Source organism: Chrysemys picta, chromosome 2 (genome assembly GCF_011386835.1).
Source record: "Chrysemys picta bellii isolate R12L10 chromosome 2, ASM1138683v2, whole genome shotgun sequence".
In the NCBI taxonomy this organism is placed as follows: Eukaryota; Metazoa; Chordata; order Testudines; family Emydidae; genus Chrysemys; species Chrysemys picta.
The window spans coordinates 48135425-48162895 of record NC_088792.1 but is presented as its reverse complement, the minus strand read 5'-3'; the positions used below and the strand labels follow the sequence as shown (position 1 = coordinate 48162895).

At 42.6% G+C, this 27471-nt stretch overlaps 1 protein-coding gene across 17 annotated transcripts in view; it reads right to left on the bottom strand.

The window, feature by feature from the left end:
* VPS50 (VPS50 subunit of EARP/GARPII complex) overlaps nucleotides 1-27471 on the bottom strand; it is a 174644-nt gene that overhangs the window by 68738 nt on the left and 78435 nt on the right. For all 17 annotated transcript variants that reach the window (XR_010598256.1, XR_010598255.1, XM_065583100.1 and 14 more), the window contains 5 exons: nucleotides 26873-26970; nucleotides 25402-25496; nucleotides 24324-24422; nucleotides 16739-16829; nucleotides 15151-15327 (listed from right to left, as the gene is read on the bottom strand). Coding sequence is in view for 15 of the 17 variants with exons in the window: in XM_065583100.1 (XP_065439172.1) it covers nucleotides 15151-15327; nucleotides 16739-16829; nucleotides 24324-24422; nucleotides 25402-25496; nucleotides 26873-26970 (560 nt within the window). In the remaining 2 variants the exon portion in view is untranslated. The remainder of the gene's footprint in view (nucleotides 1-15150; nucleotides 15328-16738; nucleotides 16830-24323; nucleotides 24423-25401; nucleotides 25497-26872; nucleotides 26971-27471) is intronic.

Here is a 27471-nt window from a genome sequence, read left to right as displayed (position 1 = left end):
CCATGTGTTGCCCTGGCTTCCAGGCACTGCTCCCCCGCAGCTCCCATTGGCCGGGAACAGGGAACCACGGCCAATGGGAGCTTCGTGGGAGGTACATGGAGGAGCGGCAAGCAGCCTGCGGAACCCTGCATACCCCCTCATACACAATCCTGCCTAACCTAAGTACACAAAAAGATATCTCCTCCATTGTATTAAAATGAACTTTGTTAGAGGTTGTGGGGTTCCTTTGGATATCAAAAGTCACTCGCTTTTGTCATTGCCAAATATTAATTCACAATTTCTTACATTTTTTTTTTTAACTTGGGTGGTTGTTAGTAACCTAAAATCCACACCTAGGCACCTATAACAAATGGCTTGCTTTTTAGAAAGGTTCAGAGCACTTACAGGACATACTGATTTCAAAGGAAGCTATGGATGACACATATTAAGGTGATAACTATGGATGTAGATGCCTAATTTCAGGTAACCAAGTTTGAAAATGTTGGCCACACTGACTACTGTGTAGTTAAACAGAAATCTTATTAAAAAATTCAGCAAACTGTTACCGCACTATAGATCATTTGACATAAATCTTTAGACTTGTTATACTCCCCACAGACTTTTACATTTTAGAAAACAGCAAACAAATCTGTGAAATGAAAGTGCAAAAACTGCCTGAAATAATTACAAACTTAAGTGCTAAAAAGTGTGCCTTAAAAAAGACCAGTGCAGAAACTGCAACATAACAAGACTGAATGGATCTCCCTCCCCCACAGAGAGAGATTTTCCCTTTTGACTGAACCAATGTATTTTTCTTTAGAGCTGTATTATACAATATAAATCCTGATCTTTTTAAAATATCAGCTATGTCAGCTCTTTGGAGTACTTTGTGGGGAATGGAGGAAGACTAGTCAAGTGGATAAGGTACTGGACTGGGCCTTAGGGGGAAAAAAAACAAACAAACCTTTTACTAACCTGTTCAGTTCCTGTTGCTCTTTAAGTGATTGCACATGTCTATTCCACTTCAAGGAGTGCATAGCCAGTGCTCCAGAGTTGGAGATTTTTCCTTTGGCGGTACCCATCGGGGTAGCATGTGCAGTCAGTCATTTTCTACTGCTGCACAATGGTATAAAGGGCAGAGCCTCCCCAAACCCCCCTCCCTCGCAATTATCGTCTTCTCTGTGACTAGTTCATTTAGTGGTATTCGTTAGTGTTAGATTAGCATACGTATTTTTTGTTATTTTTCCTGCAGAGTTCGTTCCCTCTTAGTCACAGGGTACTCCACCCAGTATGGAGGTATCCCTTGGTGTCTGGGTTTTAAGACTTATGCCAGCTGCAAGAAATCTGTGCCCATGAGTGACCGTCATTCCTCCTGCTTGAAGTGCCTAAGTGAAGGTCACATTCAAGACCAATACCAGATTTGCAGGGACTTCAAACCCTGCCCCAAAAAGGACAGAATGAGACTGCATCACATTCTAATAGAGGCCCCGCTGCATATCCACCTTCTGAACCCTCCCATTCCCGGCAGGCACTGAGTACTTTGGCATGGGTGAGGAGTATCCCTCCGGACATTGCTTCTGGAAGTCAACATGAATCCCCTCCTCCGGTACTGAGAAAGCAGCACAGAAGATCAGACCTCCATTCACCAAAGATTGATGTCCCTGGAGTCAGCCACCGGTAAACAATTAGGACAAGGTAGAGCGTCATCTGGAAAGATGACCACAGGTCATCCACTCCAGCAGTGGTGCCTGGGCCATTGAGACTAACTCTCACTGCTATGCGGATTCCTTTGGTGCAACAGCAGCAGCATCATGAAAATCTCTTGGTACCAACACTGCCGGCAGCGTATGCAGCAGCACAGGACCTACTCTGCCTCCTGGAGAGCCTCCTCAGCCCCTCTCAGTTCTTTCTTACCAGACACACACTGATATAGAATGGAAGGAGGGCAGGTCATGGAATGGACACGTGCAACACATCTTGAAGAAAAAACAGTTACCTACCTTTTGTAACTGTTGTTCTTAGAGTGCTTGCTCCTGTCGATTCCATTCTAGGTGACTCGCAAGCAGTATCAATGGAGGTGGGCTCGGAGTTCACTATCGTGTACCTTGTAGTACAGCTCTGCCAAAGTAAGCGTCGTCTCGCGCCTGCTGAGTCAGTGCGCAGTGCGATGCGAACGTATGGAAGGACGACCAGGTGGCAGCCCGACAGATCTCTTGGATCGGCATCTGCGCCAGGAATGCCGCAGAAGACGCCTGCGCTCTAGTGGAATGAGCTGTCACAATCGCTGGCAAGGGCATTTTTGCCAGTTTGTAGCAGTGGCGGATGCACGCAGTGATCCGACACAAAATTCTCTGGGCTGACACCAGGTAGCCAGTCATTCTGTCTGCGACAGCAACAAACAACTGTGTTGACTTGCGGAAAGGCAGCGTTCTATCGATGTAGAAGGCCAGCACCCATCTGACGTTTAGCATATGCAACCTGCGCTCCTCATCTGGTGCGTGAGGCTTCAGACAGAGGACCAGTAAGTAAATGTCCTGCTCCGTGTGGAACTGGGAAACAACTTGAGGCCTCCTCAGGATGAATGCGCTTGTCCAAGGTCCAACATACAAAGCGCTTCCACTTGACTATATAGGTAGCCCTGGTGGAAGGTTTCCTGCTGCCCAGCAGGACCTGTTGGGCCGCTGCAGAGCACTCCCACTTGTCTGTGCTTAGCCACGGAGAAGCCATGCCGTCAGGTGCAGCAGATTGCTGTGGTTCTGGGATAGCAGATCCAGACAGAGAGAGGTAACTGCTACCGAAAGACTCAGCATCATGCCAAACTAGTGCTGGCAAGGCCATGCCAGGGCAATGAGAATGACCCATGCTCTGTTTTGCTTCACTTTTAGCGGGACTCTGTGGATAAGCGGCACTGGCGGAAAGGCGTACATCAGCACTTGGAAGGCGTATGACAGGGAACCCTTGTCCCCGCCATAAAGGGAGCAGAACATGTGGCACTTCCTGTTCTGCCTGGACGCAAACAGGTCCACCTGGGGATTCCCCCACCGTCGGAAGATCAAGTTGACCACTTCCAGATGGAGGGATCACTCGTGGTGAGAGGAGAAAGTCCTGCTGAGGCGATCTGCCAGGACATCCCTGGTTCCAGGTAAGTGAGCGGCCACCAGGTGGATGGCATTGTGCTCAAAGTTCCCAGAGTCTGAGTGCCTCTTGACACAGGGCCGAGGACCTGGCGCCACTCTGACTGTTGATGTAATACATCGCGGCTGTTGTCCATGAGGACCTGCACCACCTTGCCTTTCAGGTGGGGCAAAAATGTCTGACAGGCCGGGTGCACCGCCTTGAGCTCCCTGACATTGATATAAAGAGCTAAGACGTGCTGCATCCAGCAACCTTGGGTGCTGAGCTCGCCCAGGCTGGCTCCTCAACCCAGATCTGATGTGTCCGAGAGCAGAGTAAGTGATGGTGACGGGGACACAAAGGGAACTCCCTGCAGCACTGACTTGGGGTCTAGCCACTAGTTCAAGGATGAGAGGATGCAGTCCGGCACTGGGACTGATCGGCCTAGGGGGTGCCTACTGGAAACAGACTGTTGCTAGCCACGTTTGCAGGGATCACGGATGAAGCCGGGAGTGCCTGACCATGTATGTGCATGCTGCCATGTGACCCATCAGCTGCAGGCAAGTGCGGGCCGTAGTGATCAGATGTCTCCTCACATGGGCAATGAGATCCGCCAAGGCCTGAAAGCGTGCTTCCGGAAGGAAGGTTCTGGCTTGCATGGAATTGAGAACCGCTCAGATAAACTCTATGCGCTGGACTGGCATTAACATGGACTTTTCTGTGTTTATTAACAGACCCAATTGGTTGAAGGTGGAGCGTACCAGATCGAGGTTTCTCTGCACCTATCCCAGAGTCCTGCCCTTGAGGAGCCAGTCATCGAGGTATGGAAAGATCTGGAGCCCACGACGTCTGAGGTAAGCTGCTACTGGCGCCACGCATTTCATGAACACCCTGGGGGCCAAAGACAGGCCAAAGGGTAGCGCCATGAACTGGAAATGGCACTCTGCCACTATGAAACCCAGGACACAGACGGTTCCTAGGAATATAGAAACATGGAAGTAAGCATCCTTTAAGTCGAGAGCGGCGTACCAGTCCCCCGGATCCAGGGAGGGGATAATGGAGACCATGGAGACCCTGTGGAACTTCAACTTCTTGAGAGACTTGTTGAGGCCGTGCAGGTCCAGGATGGGTCTGAGGCCCCACTTTGGCCTTCAGGATTAGGAAGTATTGGAAGTAGAATCCTCTTCCTTCCATGTCCCGAGGAACTGCCTCCACAGCCTCCAACTGCAGGAGCTTGTCGACCTCCTGAACCAGGAGTTACTTGTGAGAAGGGTCCCTGAAGAGGGATAGGCAAGCAGGGGGGAAGAAGGGATATCCACAAACTGCAGGGTATAGCCCCGAGCTACTATGTCCAGGACCCGGTAGTCAGAGATAACCCCTGACCAAGCAGAGCTGTGGGGAGAAAGATGGTTGAGGAAATGATGGGCAGGATCTGGCCAGCTGACTGGGACATCGGTCTCGAGCGCACCATCAAAACAATTGCTTTTGGGCCCCTGGGTACTTAGCCGGTCCAGGATGGGCTGGTAAGAGGAGGAAGCGCGGCGATGGCTAAACCCGGTGTTCCTTCTCTTTGCAGATCCCTGCCAGGCTCACCAAGGCCTCAACAGTGGTGGAGGCCGGAATGGCTTTCTAGCAGACTGCTGCGTATACATGTCTAATGAGCGAAGGGTAGCCTTAGTGTCCTTCTACCCGTTTAGCCTGCCATCCATTTGATCAGAGAAGAACCCAACTCTGTCAAAGGGGATGTCCTGAATTGAGGCCTGCATCTCCTGGGAAAGACCGCCGTTTGGAGCCAGGAGCTGCATCGCATAACCATGCCGATGCGACCACCCTCGCTGCCGAGTCCACTGTGTCCCATGCCATTTGCAGGGAGCATCTGGCTGCCATGGTCCCTTCCTTTACCAGGGTACCAAACTCCTGAGCCTGACCCCAAGGAAGGGAGTCCTGGAACTTCTGGAGACTGTCCCAGAGGTTAAAATTGTATCAGCCCAGCAGGGCCTGACGGTTTGCCACCCGGAATTGTAAACTAGCTGTTGAATAAATTTTTCTGCCAAATAAATCAAGTTTTTTGGCTTCTTTGTTCTTGGGGGTAGAGGCGAACCATTTGCCGTTTGCTTGTCCTTCTCGTTGGCCGCCGACACCACTAGCGAGCCCAGGGGAGGGTGGGTATACAAGTACTCGAAACCTATGGCTGGCACAAAGTACTTTTTCCTCGGCCTGTTTTGAGGTGGGTGGGATAGAGGATGGGGTCTGCCACAGAGCCTTAGCAATCTTGTGGACCCCATGTATCAGTAGGGTGATCCAGGCAGGCGTGGAGGCCAAGGGGACATTGAAAAGGGTGTCCCCCTCCTGCTCCACCATCTCCTGCACTTCCAGCCTCAAGTTCTCGGCCACCCACCTGAGAAGGGCTTGGTGTTCTTTAAAGTCATCCAGGAGGCTGGCCATGGAAGGTCCCACAACCGCCTCATCGGGGAAAGAGGTGGATGCCCTGGCCACCAGTGGAGGAACTGAAGGCTTAGCAGACACTGGAGATGGAGGTTTGGGGGTGGGCACTGGATCCTCCACCCCGACCTCGGAGCGAGCTTCCGGTACCAGGCCTGGTGTCGGTGGGGCCGTCAATCTTCGCTCGGACGCGTCCACAGAAACATGCTGCAAAGGGAGGAGCCGTTGATGCCTGGGTCTGCTGGCTGGTCGTGGCTACTGGTGAGCCCTGACTAGGCATAAGCAACTGGTGGCTTTACTGGGGAGAACAGTCCCAGTGCCAGGGAGATCAGCATCGGGGGGGAACGGTGCTACGGAGAGCGGTAACATGGGGGGAGCAGTGCCACGGTGCCGGCGACCAAGACTGATGTCTAGATGCGGATTGGTGAGAGGGCAAACAGCATCGGTCATAATATGGGGAGTGTTGACCCCGCACTGGGGAATAACGTCTTGGCATGCAGGAGTAGAGTTTGGGCGACCGGCGGTGTGGTTGCAACCTGCCACGGATTGCTTGTCCGGCAACCAATGGTGCCCCCCCAACCCTGGAGGGGTCTTAACGGCTAGCTTGTCCTCTCAGGGAGCCTTTGCCTGGTCCTGCGGCACCGGAGATGTCATAGGAGCAGGTGCAGACCTGTGCTCTCTGCGCGCCTGGGCTTGGGATGATGATAGCGCAGGCAGGGTGGTGGGTCCCATACCACTCACCAGAGTCAGCGATGGACCTTTAAGATGGCTAAGAGCTTGGTGTGAAGTCCTCACTGGGACCTTAACTATCAGCTAACTATGCACTTAACAACTACTTAACACTAACTAGAATTGAATAAAGGCCCAATGTCCAATGGAAGAAACCGCTAGCTCTTGACAAGCAAGAGAGGCGCTCCGACTGACCACCACAAGCGGGAAGAAGAAACTGAGAGGGCGTGGGCTGGCAGTGCCGGATATACCACGGCATGAGTGTGGCATTCTAGAGGGCACTACAGCTAGCCCTAGAGGTACCGTTAAGGCAAAAATCTCTGATGGCCACGCACATTGCCGTGCACACACCCAGAATGGAATCAACATGAGCTAGCACTCCAAGAAGAACAGATACAGAACAGGTTAGTAACCTTTTTTCCCCTCCTTCAAGTGAATGCACAGGTCCATTCCACTCCAGCTGACTCTCAAACAGTTCAGTCCAGAAGTGGGTTTCAGAGTCTACCTGAAAAACTGAAAAAAGTACTTGTCCAAACTTGGCATCATTTCTGGAATGCTAAGATACAGTATAATGAGTAGTAAAGGAATGTACCAATGTCTGCTATAGTTACTTTAAGCCAAAAGAGCTGCAGAACCTGTTTGAGATCCTGTAGCGTGAGTACACTGGCAATATCATAGCAGAGATGTGTGCAGGACAAAATCCAGGATGAAATCCCCTGCATGAAGACTGGAAGGCCTTTCATCCTGTCGACAACTGACATAAGCAGCTAGGAAGACCAACCATCTAAAACACTAGTCCTGTCCAATTAAAAAATCCAACACCCTTCTAACATCCTAAGCATGGAGCCTCTTCTCATCCTTATGAGAATGGGGCTTAAGAAAGAAAGTTAGTAAGTATATGGCTTGATTGAGGTGGAATTCTGATACTAATTTAGTCACGAATTCCATAAGTGGACATAATACCCTCTCCTTATAAAAAAGAAAAGGGGGGGGGAGAAGAAGGGTCAGTTGCCAATGTTCGTAACTCTTCTCGCAGAGGTAATAGTTACCAAAAATAGATGCAGTAAAAGAGAAGTAGCCATTGGTTCAAAGGGTGGAGCAATGAACATTGTTAGCACCAGATTTAAGTCCCAGGAAGGAATGGGATCCATGACAGAGCTATAACCTGCCCAGACCTTTTAAGAATCTAACTGACATAACATCAGAAAATACTGAGTGGCCAGCAATTTCTGGGTGGAAAGCAATGATAGCTACCATGAGAACTCGGATGGAACCAATCTATAGGGCTTGTTGTTTCAGCTGGAACAGAGAGAGTCCACAACACGTTGAATAGAAATCAGGATTGGCAAAACACTTCTCTCTGTTTTGACCACAAGGAGACTCACTTCCACTTCAACAGGTGGAGTATTTTGTACATTCCCCAAACACCTCTTGAGGTGTTAACCATGGACTATCCAGGCTGTAAAATGGAGAATGGCTGGGTCAGGACATAGCATATGATTGGGGTCCTGGGAGATCAAAGTAGTCCTGGTAGAGAAGCTCAGCAGACTGTCAAACCAATGCTAGCAAGACAAAGCCAGAACTGTAAGGATCATGTTCTCATGATCCAACTTCTGAACACCAGTAAGGAAAGAGACTATGAGATTGGTGATACAAAACTCCCAAAGATGTATTGCCTCTTGACAAAGACTGATTTGGCCCATCACTCTCTGTTCATGTAGATCACCACAGTCTGTGGCAACTTGTAGAGTGTTGCCCTTGATATGAAGGAGAAAAGCTCAACAGACCAGATTAATAGCCAACAATGCCCACACATTTATGTGGAGAGCCAAATCTTGGTAAAAACCCAGACCTTCAGTTTGTAGGTTTCCTAGGCGAGCTCTCCAATTTAAAAAAATGTCCATAACTAAGAGTTAGTGTGCACAAGGAAGGTGTGAAGGTAACTCCCATACACATTGGCTGGATCCATCCACCAGACAGGCTAGTACTCCTGCAGGCATTCAAATCAGCATGTCCAATTGGTGACAATCCACTGGAATCCACGGGGAATCCACTGACTTTACCCAGCTTTGCAACTCTCTGAGACAAAGCCTGGCATGCCAAACCACATACAACAAAGAGGCCATGTGCCCTGGTAGTCTGAGGCAGCTTCTTACCATTCTAAGTGGCTTTGAAGTCTATGTAAACGTAACATTGTCTGGAATTTGGCTTGAGGTAGGAATGCCCTGGCTACTGAAGAAGCCAGAATTGGCCCTAAACACTAAATTCTCTGATCAGCAGAGAAGATTGACTTGTCCTCGTTGGTCAAGAGACCCAGAATACTGAAGAGGGATTGGATCCTGGATAGACTGACTTCTACTTAGGGTATGGATTGACCTTGTACCAGCCAGTCGTCTAAGTTAGGGCACACCTGCACCCTTGCTTTCTTTAAAAATACAGCTACCACGAACCATGCATTTTGTAAATACTCACGGGACAGCAGACAAGACAAAGGCCTAAACTTATAATGGGTGTTGTTGACCAGAAATCTTAGGAATCTCCTGCAGCTTTGATGGATAGCCATATGGAAATATGCATCCTTCAAGATGAGGGCAGTGTACCAGTCTCCAGAGAAGGGAATGATACAGTCTTTACATATTTATTCAAATTTCACAGGTCTAGGATGGTTCTGGGACCTCCTTTCACCTTTAGAATCAGGAAGTATCATGAATAGAAACCCTTCCCTCAATGGAGAGGGGGAACCTCTTCTATAGCTCCCAAATTGAGAAGAGACTGCAATTCTTGGAGATGGGAATCCTTGTGAGAATGGGTCCCGAGGAAGGACAGGGAAGGAAATTAGAGGGTCAGAGAGTGGAGGAAATAAACTGCAGGATTCAAATAAACTACTTGTCCTCAGTACTTAGGACCCATTGAGCTGTAGTAATATGGGATCAAGCACACAGGAAATGGGATAACATGTTGGGAAACAATAGGGCTGAGAGAAATGTTACATCACAAACTGGTATTCTATTCCTGACAAGACAGTCGCTTACCAGCACAAATTTCTTGCAGCCAGTACAAGACTCAAAACTCAGAGACCAAGGCACTGGGTGTCAGCACCCTGTGAATAAGAGGGAACCAACTCTGCAAGAAACGACACAACACTACAATAATCTAACTAATCTAACACCACTAACAAATACCACTAATTTAATTATTTATAAAAAGGAAGATTTCTCCCTTTGCAGGGAAGTTACCTGCAGTAGCAAGCCAATGCACTTGACTACCAATTATGGGTTGTAAGAAAAAAGTGGGGGGAGGCAGCTCCACCCTTTATACTATCATTCAGAAGCACAAGGTGGCTGAGGGCACACACACTACACCAATGGATATCACTAAGGGAAAAATCTCCAACTTGGGAGACTGAGTGCACACACACCTGCAGTGGAATGGACACATGCAATCACTTGAAGAAGCTGGGTTCAATTTCTAACTTTGTTACAGATTTCCTACGTTACTCTGGGCAAGTCACTTGATCTACCCTGTGCCCCAGGTTCCCATCTGTAAAAAATGGGGATAGGACTTCCCGACCTCACAGGGGTGTTTCAAAGATAAACTCCAACAACAATTATGAGGCACTTAGGGTATGTCTACACTACCTGCCAGATTGGCGGGTAGGAATCGATCTATTGGGGATCGATTTATCGCGTGTGGTGTAGACGCGATAAAATCGATCTCCAATCGCTCTCCCGTCGACTGCTGAACTCCAGCTCGGCGAGAGGCGGAAGCAAAGTCAACAGGGGACTGCGGCAATCGACCCCGCGCCGTGAGGACACGAGGTAAGTCGAACTAAAATACGCCGACTTCAGCTACGCTATTCTCGTAGCTGAAGTTGCGTATCTTAGGTCGATCCCCCCTCCAGTGTAGACCAGGCCATATCAGATACTACAGTGATAAGTGCCATATAAGTGCCTAGACAGATAGATAGGTGTAATACACAGAGTAACTGAACATATTGATCTACTTGTTCAGCACAGTTCCTTAGTTTCACAGCATTTCCTTTTAACACAGAAGCAATCAGCTATTTAATTCCCAAGGTGCTAAGTTTCAGTGCTGTATGGAATAAGCAGTACATTCTGTGAAAGTGTAACAGGGTTCTGTGTGGGTACAAATATAGGAAGCCACTACCAAAGATCTTTTTGCAAAGGAAAGAAAATAAAATCTCTCTGCATAAGTGAGACTGTAAACTTTGGTTTGCATAGACACCAAGGATAAATGATATTAATTTGAAAAACACTTTAATTCTACAAACTAATCTGAAGTTTCCAGAATAATTAATACCACATTTAAGGTTAATGAAACTGTTTATAATAAGAATGGCCTATGTTTATCACAAGAACAAAAACACATAAATCATGTCCTCAGTATTCCATTCTGCCCACACTGAACATTCTGTCCTGCTAGTGTCAAAGAAAGCCAAAAATCAATTACAGTTCTTCAGCAGACACAGATTCAGTTTTTATCATTTCATGACATATTTAGGTTTCACTGTAATGCAGAACACTTTATGCTGGCACACAAATATTAAAAATAGGACAACACAGCCAGCCTTGTAATCTCACAGTAGTGTGTCACCCTACAAAACAGAACATAATTCAAAATTAGAATATGGAAACCACAACATGGGCTACAGAAAGGCTGTCTTTGCTGCATATGTAACATATTAGCCTACTGCTAATACATATGATCAAGACGCCCTCCAGTGACTGATTCCAGAAAAAATACGGCCAACTACAGTTGAACAGATGAAGAACTCCTTTAGCTCAACAGGTAGAGGCGTGTGCTTTTTGATGCTCAAATCCCTGGAGATCAATCCCCAGTGAAGACCATGGAGTCTGTAACTAATTCTGGCTAAGGTATGTCACACATCTAAAGGGTGAGGTATTTATTTAATCGTGAGGACATGTTGATTATTCTTCATCCAGCATCAGCTTTGGATGGAACTGAATATCATATCCTATAATAATCGTATCATAATACTGCACGCTAGAAGCAAAAATAGGTAATTTTAATAGGATGGAATGCAGCGACCTCTAAAAACCTAATTGACAAGTGGCAAATTCAAAAATGATAAAACAAAAATACTTCTACACGGCAATTCGTCTGTGGAACTCATTGTCACGTCATGTCACTGAGGCCAATTAGCAAAATTCAGAGGGGATGGATGATTATATGTTTAACAATATATTTCAGAGTTCTAGCTAATGCTAAAATAATTAAAATGCTTTGGAGGGATATGAAAACCTCATAGAGAGTGGCTTAAGCCCTGAAGTAACTATATAAAAAGTATGAAGAGATTGGGGGGGGTGGGAAGGAAAGAGTACCTCACACTGAGGTTTCCTGAACTTTTCTATAAAGCATGTGGTGTTGGCTACTGTCAGAGAGACAGGATGGACCAGGTGTCTGATCTATTATCGCAATTCCTACACAGCTTGCCAGAGATCTGAGAAGAAATGTTTTAGGAAGATCAATTTTGGTATTTTACTGAACACAGAAGCATGTTGTATGATTTTTTTATTTAGTCAAATTAGCTCATTCTTACAGTAGGAGTCATTCACTCAGAAAGTGTAAATGATTCTCCAGCCTGTATTTGATTTATGGGTACACAAAGAGCTAAGAGACGGGTTCAGTGGTCACATTGTACTCAATACAAAAATATCAACCTCAAGAATGATCACCCTCTATCACTATCAATTTTTAACCACGTGGTAAGAAGGCGAGAAGGAGAAGCTGAATACAGATTAAGTTGGCTAAATTTGATAGGCCTAGAAGTGGCAGGATACAGCAGAACAGATTCTGAAGTGTGGGAAATCACAAAAGGAAGAGAAGCACATAAGCTTATTTTTCATTTGAATTTACAGTTTTCTGACTTCACATAGCATACAGGCTGGAAAGGAAAGTATTAGAAAAGCTGAAGTCAGAACCAAAGGCAGCTTTGACACCCCCAAATTTTACATCGTTGAGTCAGGAGAAAAGGGATGTAAGGGAGAAAAATACAGAGGCTGTAAATAAACAATATACACTTTCACTTGCTCAAATGTTGACAGTTGTAATTTGTGGACAATCCATTTTGTAATAAGAGAGGAGACATCAGACTTCACACCTTGGCTTGTATTTTGTTCCAAGAAATGAGCTGGTTTTGAGATTTCATTTGGTCTTTAAAGTAGATAAAATTAGCATCTTTAAAAACTATTTAAACCCCTTTCTAAAATGCTAAATACTAAGAGAAAGAAATATACCAGTAAGAAATTCAAGACATGCTTAGCTTTACACTATCTTTAATGGCATCAGTCCTATGCCCATCATGAGGGTTTCACAGATTCTTTGCCACAGAATCCAACCCTCAACATAAAACTTCCTTTTTTTAACCAATTCTACTTCTAACCCTTTTGGGGTGGGTCTTCAATGCACAGTTAACCTGGGTCATTGGTAGGATCCTACCAAATTCACAGACATGAAAAACACGTCACAGAGTGTGAAATCTGGTCTCCCCCAGTGAAATCTGTTCTTCCCCATAAAATCTGGTAGTTTGTGTACTTTTACCCTAAACTATAGGCAGTGTTTCTCAAACAGGGGGTCCCAATCCAAAAGGGGGGGGCCTTGGTATTGCCACCCTTACTTCTGTGCTGCCTTCAGAACTGGGCGCCTGGCCAACAGCTGCCAATTTCCAGCTGCCCAGCTCTGAAGTCAGCCAAAAGTATGGGTGACAATACCACGACCCCCCCCCCCCCCCCCACACACACACACAATAGCCTTGCGACCCCCTTTTGGGTCAGGGCCCCGTTTGAGAAACGCTGACTGAAGGGCTTTACATGTTTATATTTTACTGTTTTAAAATACATATTCATGTGCTTTGTTACGATATTGTGAAATTTAAGATTTAAATAGCTGAAACCGTGAAACTCAAGATTTTTAAAATGCTATGACTGTGAAATTTACGAAAATGGACCATGAATTGGGTAGGGCCATGGTCACTGGCACCCTGGTCTGAGCACCCACATTAGCTTAGCTTGGATGCAAGTGCTGCCACAGCAAAGCTATCCCATGTTACTATGGCCTCACTGTTTCTGAGCCTGCCCATGTGTGTCTGGGGCATATCCCATGGTTTTGTCCATGAAGACACTCTGGGATTCTTTCCCGGTCAATTGTGTCAATTGCCAGATAACTCGTCTTCTTTCAGGGGAAACAGTGGGATAGGCATTGGAGAACTTTCAGCACTTGAGGAATTTTTGCCTGCACCCTCACTGCAAAGCGGACGTATTTACTCATGTGTTTATACAGGGCATTTGGAAAAATATGCCCTTTTAAAATAAACACTTATTTAACCAACAGATAAAGCAAAAAATTTGGTCTCAAACACCTTAAAAAGATTGTTTTAGATTCCGGATAGAACAGAATTATTATGCAGCAGCCACTCTGGTCTTTTAGGTAAACAGACAATTAATAACCTTTCAAGATAGATTTATATTTTGTTTTCGATCTTATAAACTACAAGAAAATTACAAATAATCTAGGTCTACTATGTGACTTGCTTTAAAACAATTATATAATGGCGTGGTAGCTAACAACCAGTTAGAAGTCAGGAAAGAATGTCCAGAGTCCAAGTTTTGGAACAGACTCAGCTGACTTCACTGGTGTTCAGGGGCTGTGAAGATACCCGGGGGAAGAAAAGGAAGAGAGAGAACCAGGGCCACGTTGGGCCTCTCCTTGTTCTGATGCTCCTACTCCCAGCTTCTGCAGGGTGTGTTTTCATCCTGAGGGCTAGCTCTGCCACTGGGAATTCCTCCTTTCCCTCCTCCTTGCCCATTTAGCTCAGTAAGGAGAGGGGCACTGGGAGGATTTGAACCCCTTGTTATATTCTAATTCCCATAGAAGGAAGAGGTAGGGAGCTCAACAAATCATGGACAGAACAGATGGCCACCAACATATGATTCAAGAGAGAAACTGAACAAAGTTCCATTTGGAGACTGGCGACCTGATAACTTGGTTAAATCTTACAGCGTGTGCCAGGTTTGTTAAGGCACTGAGAGTAAGTCCAGTAAGACTGCCAGATGGACTGGCTCATCACATAATAAAAGAGGGGAAAATAATATTTGACCGAAGAGCAAGTTAGGACAAAGGTTTTAATGAGAAATGTACGTATGAAGTTTCTGCATGCATAACACTATATAAAATGTTTTCTTTTAAATAAACATTTGATTGTATGCTTATGATACAAATCAACAAAAAGATCAATACATTTAAAGTTAATGTTGACTATTATACCAGTAGATCTCAAACTATCATCCCCATAACATTCAAAAAATAAAAACTACTCAACAAATTACATTCTCCTTCGGAAATCATGGTAAGTTTATGTAAACAATATAGAAAGAACAATCTATGAATTATCTGTGGAGATTATTCTCTAACAAGTCAGAGGGAGCTAATCCTTCTAATATTAAACAAGGCCAAATTTACCACAACCAGGAAAGTTAAGTAAATTGCATCTAATTGTCCTGTGATAAATTAGCACTTTTCTGTTTCTGTTCTAAGTGGAACATGGCTTGCTAGTCTTCAGGAACAATTGACTTGGATGGAAAAATATTGATCCACTGCAAAACAAACATATCTGGCTTTCCACAGGAAGCCTTGCTTTTAACTGCCAACGCCAGAAAGCAGAGTGACCTATTTTAAGTAGTAAAATGGCTACTTTTGGTGCAATATAGAATGCAAAATATTAAAGACAAATGTAGTTGTCAATCACTGATTCACAAGATAATTGATCTTTCCAATATACTGTATGTCATGTTCATTTAATGATAATGAGAGCTAGCATGGTTCTTGTATTTATGAAATGCTCCATACCCCATTAGAAGCAAGTACATCTTCTGTCTCATCATCTTTGCTGTTGACCTGAATTTCAAATGGATTTCCTTCATTACAATATTGCTCAAACAAAGTTATGGTTGTTGAGATTGCTGAAGCAGGCTGCTTACTAGGCGACACAGACGGGGAACGTGACTGCTCCATGAATTTAAACTCCTGTTAATAAAAATACAGAATAATTTTTATGCCTTGTAATGTAGTTTAAATATTGATTCATAGCTTACTGTCAATTACCGCTCTGCAACAAGAGTTTACTTCTTATTTAAATACAGCTTTTAGACCGATTGATGTTAACCTTTAAGTTTGCAATCTCACATGGTTTGTCTTTCTAATTTTAGCAAGTGAGTCTTGCTGCACCATGCAATATACCTCTTGTATTATGGAAATCTTCATTTTCTAGAAATAAATAGAAAAGCTTTTACCAGAGATTAAAAGAGTATTTTCACAAGAGATAGAACAGCACCTAAATCTCAAACTATACAAATACAGCAATCAAAATGTAAAGAACATATTTCCAAAATTAAAAGTGACACTATCAGACTAAAAAAATATTTTAAAGATAATTCTCTTTACTTTTGTTACAAACATTTTAGCTTATTAATATGGAACAAATTTTTAAAATATCCTTATATCAAGTACATTTCAAAATGTTTGGACTATTACGCTGCACAATAATACAGGATTGCAAGAGACTGGGAGGATGCTCAGAACTTTTGAAAAATCAGACCACTTAATTGAAGTCCTATCTCTAGATATTAATTTCTGAAAATCTTGGCCTAATTTTTTGTTGTTGAAATCATCATTTATTTTTAGTTATTAATCTCTGAATAGTAAATTTACATAATAAACATTTAAAGATATAGATCAGAATGTACTGGGCTAACAGGACTTGAAATGTAGTAATTTCTACAAAATTTAGATGAATAGTTTCTGGGATCTGCAGCTACTCTTGAGTTTCCCTGCCAGTGCATGTGGTTTAACAATCACATTTTTCTATTAAAAATGCTTTTATTCTGTTCTATGAAAGATCTCTCTTTTTCTCTCTTGCTGCATGAATGTATATAGTCAGCTTCCTTGTACAGTCAAACTAGAAAATAGTCTTCAATCCCCCGCAACCATGTTCATCCTTAGCAAACTAGATGTTATTTGTAGCAACAACTCTAGTTATGTGACAGTCAGGCAGTCCCAAATAGGTAGATATTAAAAAAGCAAATAAAACAGAAATGTTACTATTTACCAACTTCAGCTTAGTCAGAGGCCCTGATTCAAGAAAGCACTAAAGCACATGCTTCACTTGCTTTCAGTGGAATTTTACCACATGCTTTAGTACATTCCTGAATGTTTTCTTGAATCAGGCATGTTACCATTTTAGATACATTTAAATTTGAGGTTTAGAATAGCATACAAAAATCCCTAAATAAAAATCACTAATTTTACTGTACCATTAAAATAACCCAAAAATCAGACTGCAGTTTGCATGTCCTATCACATCGCAGACAGCTGGTCTACATATATAAAACAAACTTATTTCAGAAAGAACTTTTGCATACTGAGTGGCAGTACTTACATGAAGTTGTAAAATACTAAAGCTTGACTTAACAGGACAAAGCTCCCAGGTCTCGTTCTCCAAGAACATTCGCAATTCTTCAAGACGAGTTCTGAAATACAACACTCTAGATCGTCAGAAAAAAAAGTCACAGCTGAAGTGTTTTAACATTAGAATGAAAAAGTGCCTTCAATTGAACAAAAAATCTTTAAATTACACTTGAAAATACAAAGTCATCCTTATTTAGGCTTTGCTATTAATTTTCTTAGTAGAGAAGTTCAGATCATCACCTCCCCAAAAACTTGTGGTTCCCTCCAAAATGAGCCCCTGGGAAGTTTCCCTTGTAAATTAAACAAAACAAAACAAAAACAGTGCTAGGAATACATAGTCATCACATAGCCTTGAACAAGAATCACAAAAATCCCTACTTTCCAAATCAGTAGAAAACAGTTCATGATTTGCTAAAGAAACAGAATAAGCAAAGGATAAGTTCTCAGCATATACTCTTGCTTCCCCCCCCCCATATTTTATTCAAACAGAATAGAGAGGGTTCAAAATTTGTGATTTCACAAACCACTGTTAAACTTGTCCCTTGCAGAGATGCAATATGTTCTATGGCCAAATTTCATTTAAGAGTGCTTTATGTCTATTTAACTTAAATCAGTGAGGAATCACCCACGTAAGGGGGAGGAGGAATATTTAATTAAACAAACAGATTTAATTAGATTGGTTGGACTTTTTGGGTAGACCGAGCCTTAAGAAAGGCATATTAAAATGGCCAAGTGGAGAAGGCGTTTCAGTAGAGCTTCAAATGAAGGTTTCATGAGGGTTTGAAGCTCCAAAGTGAGGTTCCAAGGCAGAAGAGGAGATTCAGGTTGAGACTTAAGGCTGGATATTACTTTGGAGAAATGGGAGCAACTACATAGTTATAAAACCTGGTATCCTGGAAAGATCGAATGCACACAAGTTTCCCTTGTAAATTAACATTATCTCAGGTTAACTAATAGAAAAGGAACTAATAGCAAGAGGCCAAGATTTGGAGTGTAAGAAAAAAAAAATATCATTTCTAGTCCATGACAGAACTTTTAGTTCTCACACGTTATCTCCTTGATTGGTCTCCTGTGAGGGACTTTGTTGAAGGCTTTAGGAAAGTCCAACTAATTATGTCATGTCCCTTTATCCACTATTTTGTTGGTGAGGTTTTCTGTGACAAGAATGGGCTTTTGCATTTTTCACAGGAAGGTTGGCTGGTCCATGTCTTTGAAGGAGCCATTGTTGAGATCAGTTAGCAGTGTACACAATTGTTCTTTGCTGGTTTACCAACAGCCAGGCAGGGGCAGACCAGTTTTGCAAGTGTTGGTTCAAATATTTCCAAAGTCCTCTTTGAACTTCATCAAATATGAAGTACAATTCAATCAGGGTGACCAATCAACATTTCTGGCATAGATTTTTCTGGCTTGGTGAGTTCCTGCAATATTTGGGTTATCTTTTCTGATAAGTAGGTAGAAGGCTTCCTTCCAGCAATCAGTGCTCTGGCCAGGATGAGCTGGTTCACTATGAAGAATTGCTCTGCCTGTTGTGATTTAGCAACTGTGATGGTAGCAAAATAGAAGTTACTGTGGCAGAGGAGTTCTGCAGAAATTTTACACTGATGTGTAGCCAATTAGTTCATTTTTGTCATCCATTAATCATTGTGTTATGGTCAATTCATATGCTATTTCATATAAAATCAATGTAGGATTACAGAGGTATAAGACTGACAAATATTTAGGACAGGTTTCAGAGTAGCAGCCGTGAGTCTGTATCCGCAAAAAGAAGAACAGGAGTACTTGTGGCACCTTAGAGACTAACAAATTTATTAGAGCATAAGCTTTCGTGGACTACAGCCCACTTCTTCGGATGCATCCGAAGAAGTGGGCTGTGGTCCACGAAAGCTTATGCTCTAATAAATTTGTTAGTCTCTAAGGTGCCACAAGTACTCCTGTTCTACTTTTTGCAAATATTTAGGAATGATTAGTGTGCATTAGGTGCATAAGTAAAGCATGGCTGCAATGCAAGGCCTATAGGCTGAGGCCTGTAAGATTTAGCTTAGCCAGACTAGACCATAAGCTTAAGAATGCTTGACATGAGTGGGTGATCTAGGAATAACCCTAGGCCAGTAAGGTCACAAAATTACTGTAAAAGATGTGCCAATAGGTAATGTTACAGAAAACTAGATTGCAATAAACCACATTGCATTATCCAAGATCACAAGACACCTTACTGCAACATCATGGAATGCCCTGCCCTGCCTGCAGGATACATATTGTGCATAGATGCTAATAAGAAACAAGAAACTTATGAAAAATGGGGCACCCCAATATTCATGGGGTATGGAAGTACAGAAAAGGAAAAGAGGGTTGAAACCCTCCTGCATATGCATAAGGTGTTTGATGTGGTCAGAAAAACAATACAAAAGAGGTTTCCTAGTTGTGTAAAAGTCAGAAGACCCCATGGGAAATCCCAGCAGGAACCATTCTTTTTCTATGATCACCTGATGAGAGATCCATGTGATCTTAGAATATCTTTGAGGATGTACGACTACAGTCTTAGGGTACATCTACACTACAGCGGGGAGTCGATTTAAGATACGCAAATTCAGCTACATGAATAGCGTAGCTGAATTCGACGTATTGCAGCCGACTTACCCCGTTGTGAGGACGGCGGCAAAATCGACTTCTGCCGCTTTTTGTCGGCGGCGCTTACTACCACCTCCGCTGGTGGAGTTAGAGCGCCGATTCGGGGATCGATTGTCGCGTCCAGACGGGACGCGATAAATCGATCCCCGAGAGGTCGATTTCTACCCGCCGATTCAGGCGGGTAGTATAGACCAGACCTTAGTAATTGCATGGGTTTTTGTAGGATTTACATATGCATGGGTAATTGTAACTTTACTTATTGCTTTAATAAAACTTGTAGTACAGTTAAGACTTTCTACTTGTGATTGTGTCTGTGGTCACTATCCTCAGACTTTGTTTGTTCCTGGAGTCTCCAAATTTGAGAAAAGCACCAGAGGTGACTTTCACTGTGTCCATTCAGTCTGCTGAACCCATCATAGTTTATACTAAATTACTACATTCAATCTAAAAAAAAGCTACAGATGCATGAGGTTGATCCAGTTTGTGCCACAGGTGTTCTTCTGATGTAGTTCAGTGAGTCACAGAGATCTTCATGGTTGGTGCAGAAGGAAAAAGTGTGATGTATCTAACACATTTTGCAAGTGTGAGGATTTATTTTGCCAGATATTTAACTCATTTTCTCAGCTTATAAATAACCACAAAATGATGCATGTTATGACATCCTGTAGAAAAGTACATTAAGAATGCACTGTCACAAAATTTGTGAAACAATTATTTTTAAAAGCCTCTACAATTAATATATAAAAACATTCATGCTTGTACAGTAGCATAATGGATTTTACTCTCTACAGGTGACATGATCAGATACCTTTAACAATGTCAATACAAAATGTAGCAACATTTATCCACTAAAGGGTAACATGAACCTACATCTGAACTTGTCAAATATTCCATGTAATAAGCAGCACTGGAAAAAGAACAGACAATGTGGAAAAACTGAAAAGCAGCACTCTACAGAATTATACATTTTTCAGACAAAATATTAAAAGGCCATTAGTCACCGAAGTTACATTTCTTCATGTGTTTAAACTTTGAGTAGGGAGGTAAGTTCATTAATGAAGGGCACTATTATGGCAATGTAATCAAAAACTGTACTTCCTTTGTTAAGTTTTCATCAGCACTACAGCCTTTCATTTAGCTACAAGCAGAAGCACCTTTAGCATTCTCTCTTGGCTAGATAGTCAGGAACTTTACTTCACTGCTGCCATTTTTATTTTTTTTAATCACTGAGGGCACATCAATAATTTTTTCTCTAAAAGATACATTATGTTGTCTTGTTCAGAATGTAGCAGTTGGTAAATTATGCACTGGATTCCAAATTAGGCTGTAAAACATTCATCACATCATTCATTAAATTAATTACTGATATAATGAATTATTTTGGCTCAGTAAGATGACCAACATGTGCTTAACTATTATTGCAGTTAGCTGTGTCTACTTACACACATTCTGTTCAACCAGAAATAGATTTGGGGCCGAATTTTCCAAGGCAGTGAGTACCCACAGCTCTCACTCAGTGTTCCCTCTAATTTTTTAGGTCCATGTGCAGAATGAATTTTGTTATCTGCACCAATATGGAGGTGATGTGTGACACATCACTTCATATTGGTGCAGATAACAAAATTCATGTGGTGGGGGTAGGGCCGAGGGGTTTGGAATGTGGGCGGGGGCTCAGGGCTGGGGTAGAGGATTGGGTGCAGGGGGGTGAGGGCTCCAGCTAGGGGTGAAGGCTCTGGGGTGGGGCCAGGAATGAGGGGTTCGGGATGCAGGAGTGGGTTCAGGTCTGGGGATGACAGGTTTGGGGTGCATGCTGCCCCAGGACTGCGGTGAGGAGAGAGGACTGCCCCCAGCCCTCTCTCGCCACAGCAGCTTGGGTCTAAGGGAAGGGCTCCTCTCCCCGGCAGGCCTAGGCTGAGGGAGGGGCTCCTCTCCCTGGCAGCTCCAGCAGGCCTGGGCCAGGCCGAGGGAGGGGCTCCTCTCCCCAACAGGCCTGGGCCAGGCCGAGGGAGGGGCTCCTCTCCCCACCTGCCTGTGCGGCCTTTGAGAGGCGGCCGCGCAACTTACAAGAAACGTAGCTCCCACTAACTTCTACTGAAGTCAGGAGTTATTCTTGTGTTGAGCATCCCTGAAAATCAGTCTTAAATTCGAAAAGCTATGAGCAGAAGGGTTGGGCAGAGGGGAAGGGGCCCTTATGGTAAAATCATATTGGAGCGAAAAGGATAAATGGAAAAGATTTTAAATATAAAGCCAGATTTTTACCTCATTTGGAAATATGAAAAATCTCATTGACTTAATGAACTTCAATGGTTACTCTTGTCTTTCACCACCATGCACAAGTTCAGAATCTGGCTCAAAAACATGATTTCAATCAAATCTATCTTTATTCTTTGAAAATTTCTGCCATTCCTGCCCAAAGCCTTTCCAAAAAAAGGCCTTCAAAAGTGAATGAATCTTAAACAGTTCCCTTGTTTGGGGTTTTTCACCATTAAAAGCCCATTCTTGCTTTTTATAAAGAAGAAAACTTTTCCCACCAAAAATGCTTTGCATACTCAATATGATCTTGAGTTACATGGTCAATTCCTCTGACTTTCCAGTTCTCTGAACCAGCTATATGTCAAAAAAAGTACCAAGGAAATAGCCTTAAATCAAACTAACAATTTTTCAAGCAGCATTTTTCTGTCTTTGCCTACATGTAAATTTAGATCATTATCAATGGAAATATTTTTTCATCAGTTGGCGTGTACGGTGAAATCAATGTTTATCGACATTTACCAATAAAAAACTAATTCTTCCAAACCTACCTATATCTAACACGCCAGTAGGATACATACATCAAACTGCACAATTAATGGGCTGATGAATCATGCTCCTTGAGCAGTTCCAGTCAGTGTAATTTTACATACTAATGCATCTTTAAAAGGTCTAGCTTTTTTCAATTAAATACACAAGGGAAGCAAAAGCCACACTTGCTTGGTTTGAACATCCAAAACACTTAAAGCTTTAAATAAATAAGTTCTAAGCACATAAGTTAGCCTGATACAGTGGTATTCACCTTCAAAGAGCTTTAGAAACATTGTCTAATTATTCTTAACAACAAAATAGGTAGGTAACCATTATTAAAAATCATGGTTTCCTCAGTGAGATTTTAAAAAACAAAACAAAAACAGTGCTAGGAATACATAGTTATCACATAGCCTTGAACAAGAATCACAAAAATCCCTACTTTCCAAATCAGTAGAAAACAGTTCATGATTTGCTAAAGAAACAGAATAAGCAAAGGATAAGTTCTCAGCATATACTCTTGCTTCCCCCCCCCCATATTTTATTCAAACAGAATAGAGAGGGTTCAAAATTTGTGATTTCACAAACCACTGTTAAACTTGTCCCTTGCAGAGATGCAATATGTTCTATGGCCAAATTTCATTTAAGAGTGCTTTATGTCTATTTAACTTAAATCAGTGAGGAATCACCCACGTAAGGGGGAGGAGGAATATTTAATTAAACAAACAGATTTAATTAGATTGGTTGGACTTTTTGGGTAGACCGAGCCTTAAGGCATATTAAAATGGCCAAGTGGAGAAGGCGTTTCAGTAGAGCTTCAAATGAAGGTTTCATGAGGGTTTGAAGCTCCAAAGTGAGGTTCCAAGGCAGAAGAGGAGATTCAGGTTGAGACTTAAGGCTGGATATTACTTTGGAGAAATGGGAGCAACTACATAGTTATAAAACCTGGTATCCTGGAAAGATCGAATGCACTCAAGGCTGAGACTTGACCCTATCAGACAACTGGAAGTGATCTCTTTACTAAAATTGCTGAGAAGATATTCTAAAGCTGACTTTCAGGAGCCTGAAGAGGATCCAAACCATATTCTTGGCACCAGAATTAAGACACTTTCCCATGCATTCTTGTAGAAAATTTTAAGATTTTATGGATTTTAGTTAAATATCAATTAATTCTCAGAACATCCATATGAAGAGAGAGTCATCTATTCAGCCTCCAGACAGAAAGCTTCAGAATGACTGGGTGGGGTGTGGCATGTGCAGAAAAATGCCCTGAACAACAGGGGCAGGATGCCATGTGAAGAAGTCTTGGGAATGCCATGTGAAGAAGTCTTGGGAACCAAGGACTTCTGGCAAGAATCATTGTGGCATCCCTCCCCCACACACATCTCTTCCTGGCTACCTAAGCAATGAAAGACAAGTGCCAGACCACTGGAATGAAAGAAGCGTCTACCTTCCAAACCTGAACACTGGGGAAATCAAAGCAAAATTATGGCAGTTTAACTTTGAAATGAAAAGCCAGCAAGTGTTGAAGCGGATACATATGCTGCCATAAAGTTAGGTCAGGTCTGCATGTAATGGAGCCAAGGGAGACTGGAATGAAATGCAGTTACAGATGGTCAACAAAGGGAAGGCTGAGAATGGGATCCAGGAGTACAAATCCATAGAATTATGAAATTCCTGATAGAAATAAACTGCATAATTATACATTTCAAAGAAATTGCCAGAGATGTCCGGAGACATGGGTGGATGGGCTCTCTTTTTATGGAATGGTATAGAAACACAAAAAATAAATAAAACAAACACTTTTGCCTGGGAGATCAGGAATAAAGGGCCTGCAGCTCCACTAGAGAAAGAGTTAAAAGGAGGAGTTTTAAGAAGTAGCTTTTAGAGGAAGCCTGAAGGGCTACTGAGAAAGTCTACGCACCACAGGTTCCCTACTTTTCCCCAACCTGCTCATTGCAGAAGTCTCCTCAGTGACTTTAGCATGAGTGTTCAGGCCCCTGACCCCCCACATTAGACAGTACCATGCCCAAGCTGTCCACCTCAGTGCAACCAGGCCACTCATTGCCTCTGGAAACCCAGTTTAAAATGAAAAAAAGGCAAATAAAAGTAATCTGACCAATCCACCGCACATTTAGTAGCCTTACCTGTGATAATTCTTGAAATAGTTAACACTTTGTTTTCTAATGGATTCTTGCAAAACTTCTGACTTACTGCCACAAAATTCTTCCCCAACTTGCATCAACCTATTGTAACAAAAGACATTTTAGAAGTTGTTATCCATTCAATTAGTTTTAACAATACTGAAGGAAACAACTATTACTTGAATGCTACTGTTTCAGCTGGAATTCCGTATCTCACCTATAAGCACACAAACCATGCTCATCCATCACCATAGTATTTGAACATCTAACAAACGAAGATCATCACCATGCAATACCAGGCCTATATATGGTCTAATTTCTTCTACTGCATATTATGGCATTTTATAAACACTCAGAGCCAGACAGCCACAAGCAATCCAAGTGTCTGCTTGGGATCCTATGGTCCAATGCAAGCTCTATAGCCCGTGACCTGAACCCATCTCTCCATACCATTCTCACTGTCCAAAAAAGGGGCAGCACACCCTGACCACCAGCACCACAACCCCAAATATAGAAGCAGGAATAAAAGGGAGCTATGCCCAGCTTCTCACACTTTTGGCTCCAGGTTTGGGGAGCCACTACGTAGGCTTTTAGAGGTACCACAACTGTAATGTTAGGGCTACAGAAAATTGCTATGAACAGCCAGGCAGATTCGTAGGCCTAGCCCAGCAGCACTCACACAGTACCTAAGGGGGCATGGGGACAGAAAGATGAATCAGCCATTTTTTACACCCCCCCCCAATCTCAAAGTTGGCCAGGTACTGAAATGGCTCAAGGACTTTTTTGGCCAAGGATCATCAGAGTGCTACAGCTCCCTTTCCATCACACCCACTATGTCTGCAGGGTAGCCCGGAAGAGCAGTTGGCTTAGAACAACTTGACACTAGTCATGAATTACCTTGCATGCAGGGAGTCCTTTGGTGCCCTATTAACTACTCTTTGCATCACCAGAACAGTGTGAAGTGGATGGAAATTGGGGCCACGATGTAGTCCCTAATATGCTAATTTATCATGTTATCTTATGCTAATTCAGGCCTGTCATGCAGATGGAGCAAATGGCCTTATTTGCCCCATCAATATACCTGCTAATGATATCTAGTACAAAGATAAAGTCATCATATTTGAAGTTAGACATGTCTGTTCCCAGCAGATACGTTTTCACTTTCAGCTGCACATCCTATAAAACACAAACATTTCAAAGTTAGTATTGAATCCTTACTAAATTTATGTGCATATTGTGAGTTTTTATATAGTAGCAGTGATTACTCTGGAGTTCAAAATGAATGGCAGTGAGTTCACTAGCATGTTTTGTTGATTTGTTTAGATGTCTGACCACTCTGAACAGCAGTTTAGGGCAGTCTTCTAGAGAAACAAGGTTTGTTGACCTGACATTTTCATTAGCATATGTGATCTTTCTTTGGCTTTCACATCACATCATTAGTTCACTAGTCAAAAATTACTTTCAGTAATGCAGTATCAATCCAAAACAACGTGAGATGCCAAGACTGTTGTTGATAATGGTTTAAAGAATGCTTTGGATTATTGCCACTCTACGCAAATCTCACAAGGTTCAGAGCTTTGGCATACAAAATTTTGGGTGTTCATTAAAAACCTTTGGGCTAGTAATCAAGTTAGAACTATCATGAAAACAGGCAGGCTCACAAGATTTCCAGTTTTCCCTAAACCTTACTGACAGAATGACACAGCCCTGTATTTCAGTAGTTCCTCTTCCAACTGATACCAGGAATGGAAGAGCTGCAAATGTACTATACTCCGCTGTATATGAACAGCTTTAAGTACCTTAAGAAAAGAATCCCTCACCTTGTTACTGATGCTCTAAAGATTATTACTCTTAACACAAGTCATACCATTTTATGATATGTGTCTTCAATGTAATGATGGGACTCATGAAAAAGTTCTATTTCATCTGTTCAAATACAAGCTTCCAAAACTGTATATAGCTACTTATACACACAGAGTATGTGCTTAAATGTCAAAAGTCTTGGTTTAAATTAAATGCAAAACTTCAGAGTTAAAACATATATATTATCCTGAATTCATACCACTGGACTTCAGCACAGCCGGTAGAAAACATAATCCCCTGATTTAAACCCTCATGAGACTTGGCAGTATTTCCTGAAATACTTGAACCTGTTCTGTTGATACCTAATGTGGTCTTTTAGTCCACTTTGACTGTTCTGTCTGTTTCTTTAAAACAAACTACCAACACTCATTTATGTTTTGTGAGTTGTTCATGTGTGTGCATTTTCTTCTTTTCATCTGGCTAGAGCTATGGATGTGAGGCTGCAGACAAGAAATGAGGTGGTCTTGGCTATTACATAATAGTCTCCCTACCACAAAAATTAGCACCACTATTGGTGCTCCTGTTGGCATTCTAACCCAAGAACTGGCTGTGTCCAGAGACCGAGCCATCCTTTTCACCCTATAATTTCTTAAATTTTAATTTCTACTTATCTACAGTAGTTTGATTTCTAACAAAGATCACCATAAGATTTATACTTTGTATTTGGAAAAGAGTATGTCCAAACAAACCTGCCATATTCGTGAAAGTCCATGTTCTAATTTCTTTTGTACATAGCTACGGTCAAAATTAGTCTCCTCAGCTCCAATCACATTGTTGCCATCTGAAACTGAAATTGGAAGATTATTGGAAATGCCCATACTATCTTGAAACCTAACTTTTAGCCTTAATGAATTTACTGCCTCTAAGTTGGCCTACAGGGTTGAGAATAGATAATGGCTAACTTTGTTTCTCTGTGGTTGAAAAGTCTGAACTTTTAAAGGGAATAACATCTTTAAAAAAAAAAAAAAAAAGACAAAGTTATGTCTAGCTAAGAAAACACAATATCCCATTCCATAAAACCAACTAAGATTAAAAAGGTAACTGACATTCATGTTTCAAATGGAGGGGGGATATAGATTGCCTAATCTAAATATCAGCCACTCTCTACTAGGAAATATCCCCTAATGTAGTCTAGCTTTATAAAGAAGAACCATTAGTTGAAAAATTGTAGAAATAAGGTTTCCAACGTGTGTCCAGCAGTATACACTGGCTTAATGTCTGGAGAAAGACTGTGCAATCTTTGCTCCACTGAGCAATGCCAACTTTCTCCTATTCTTCTCTCCATGCA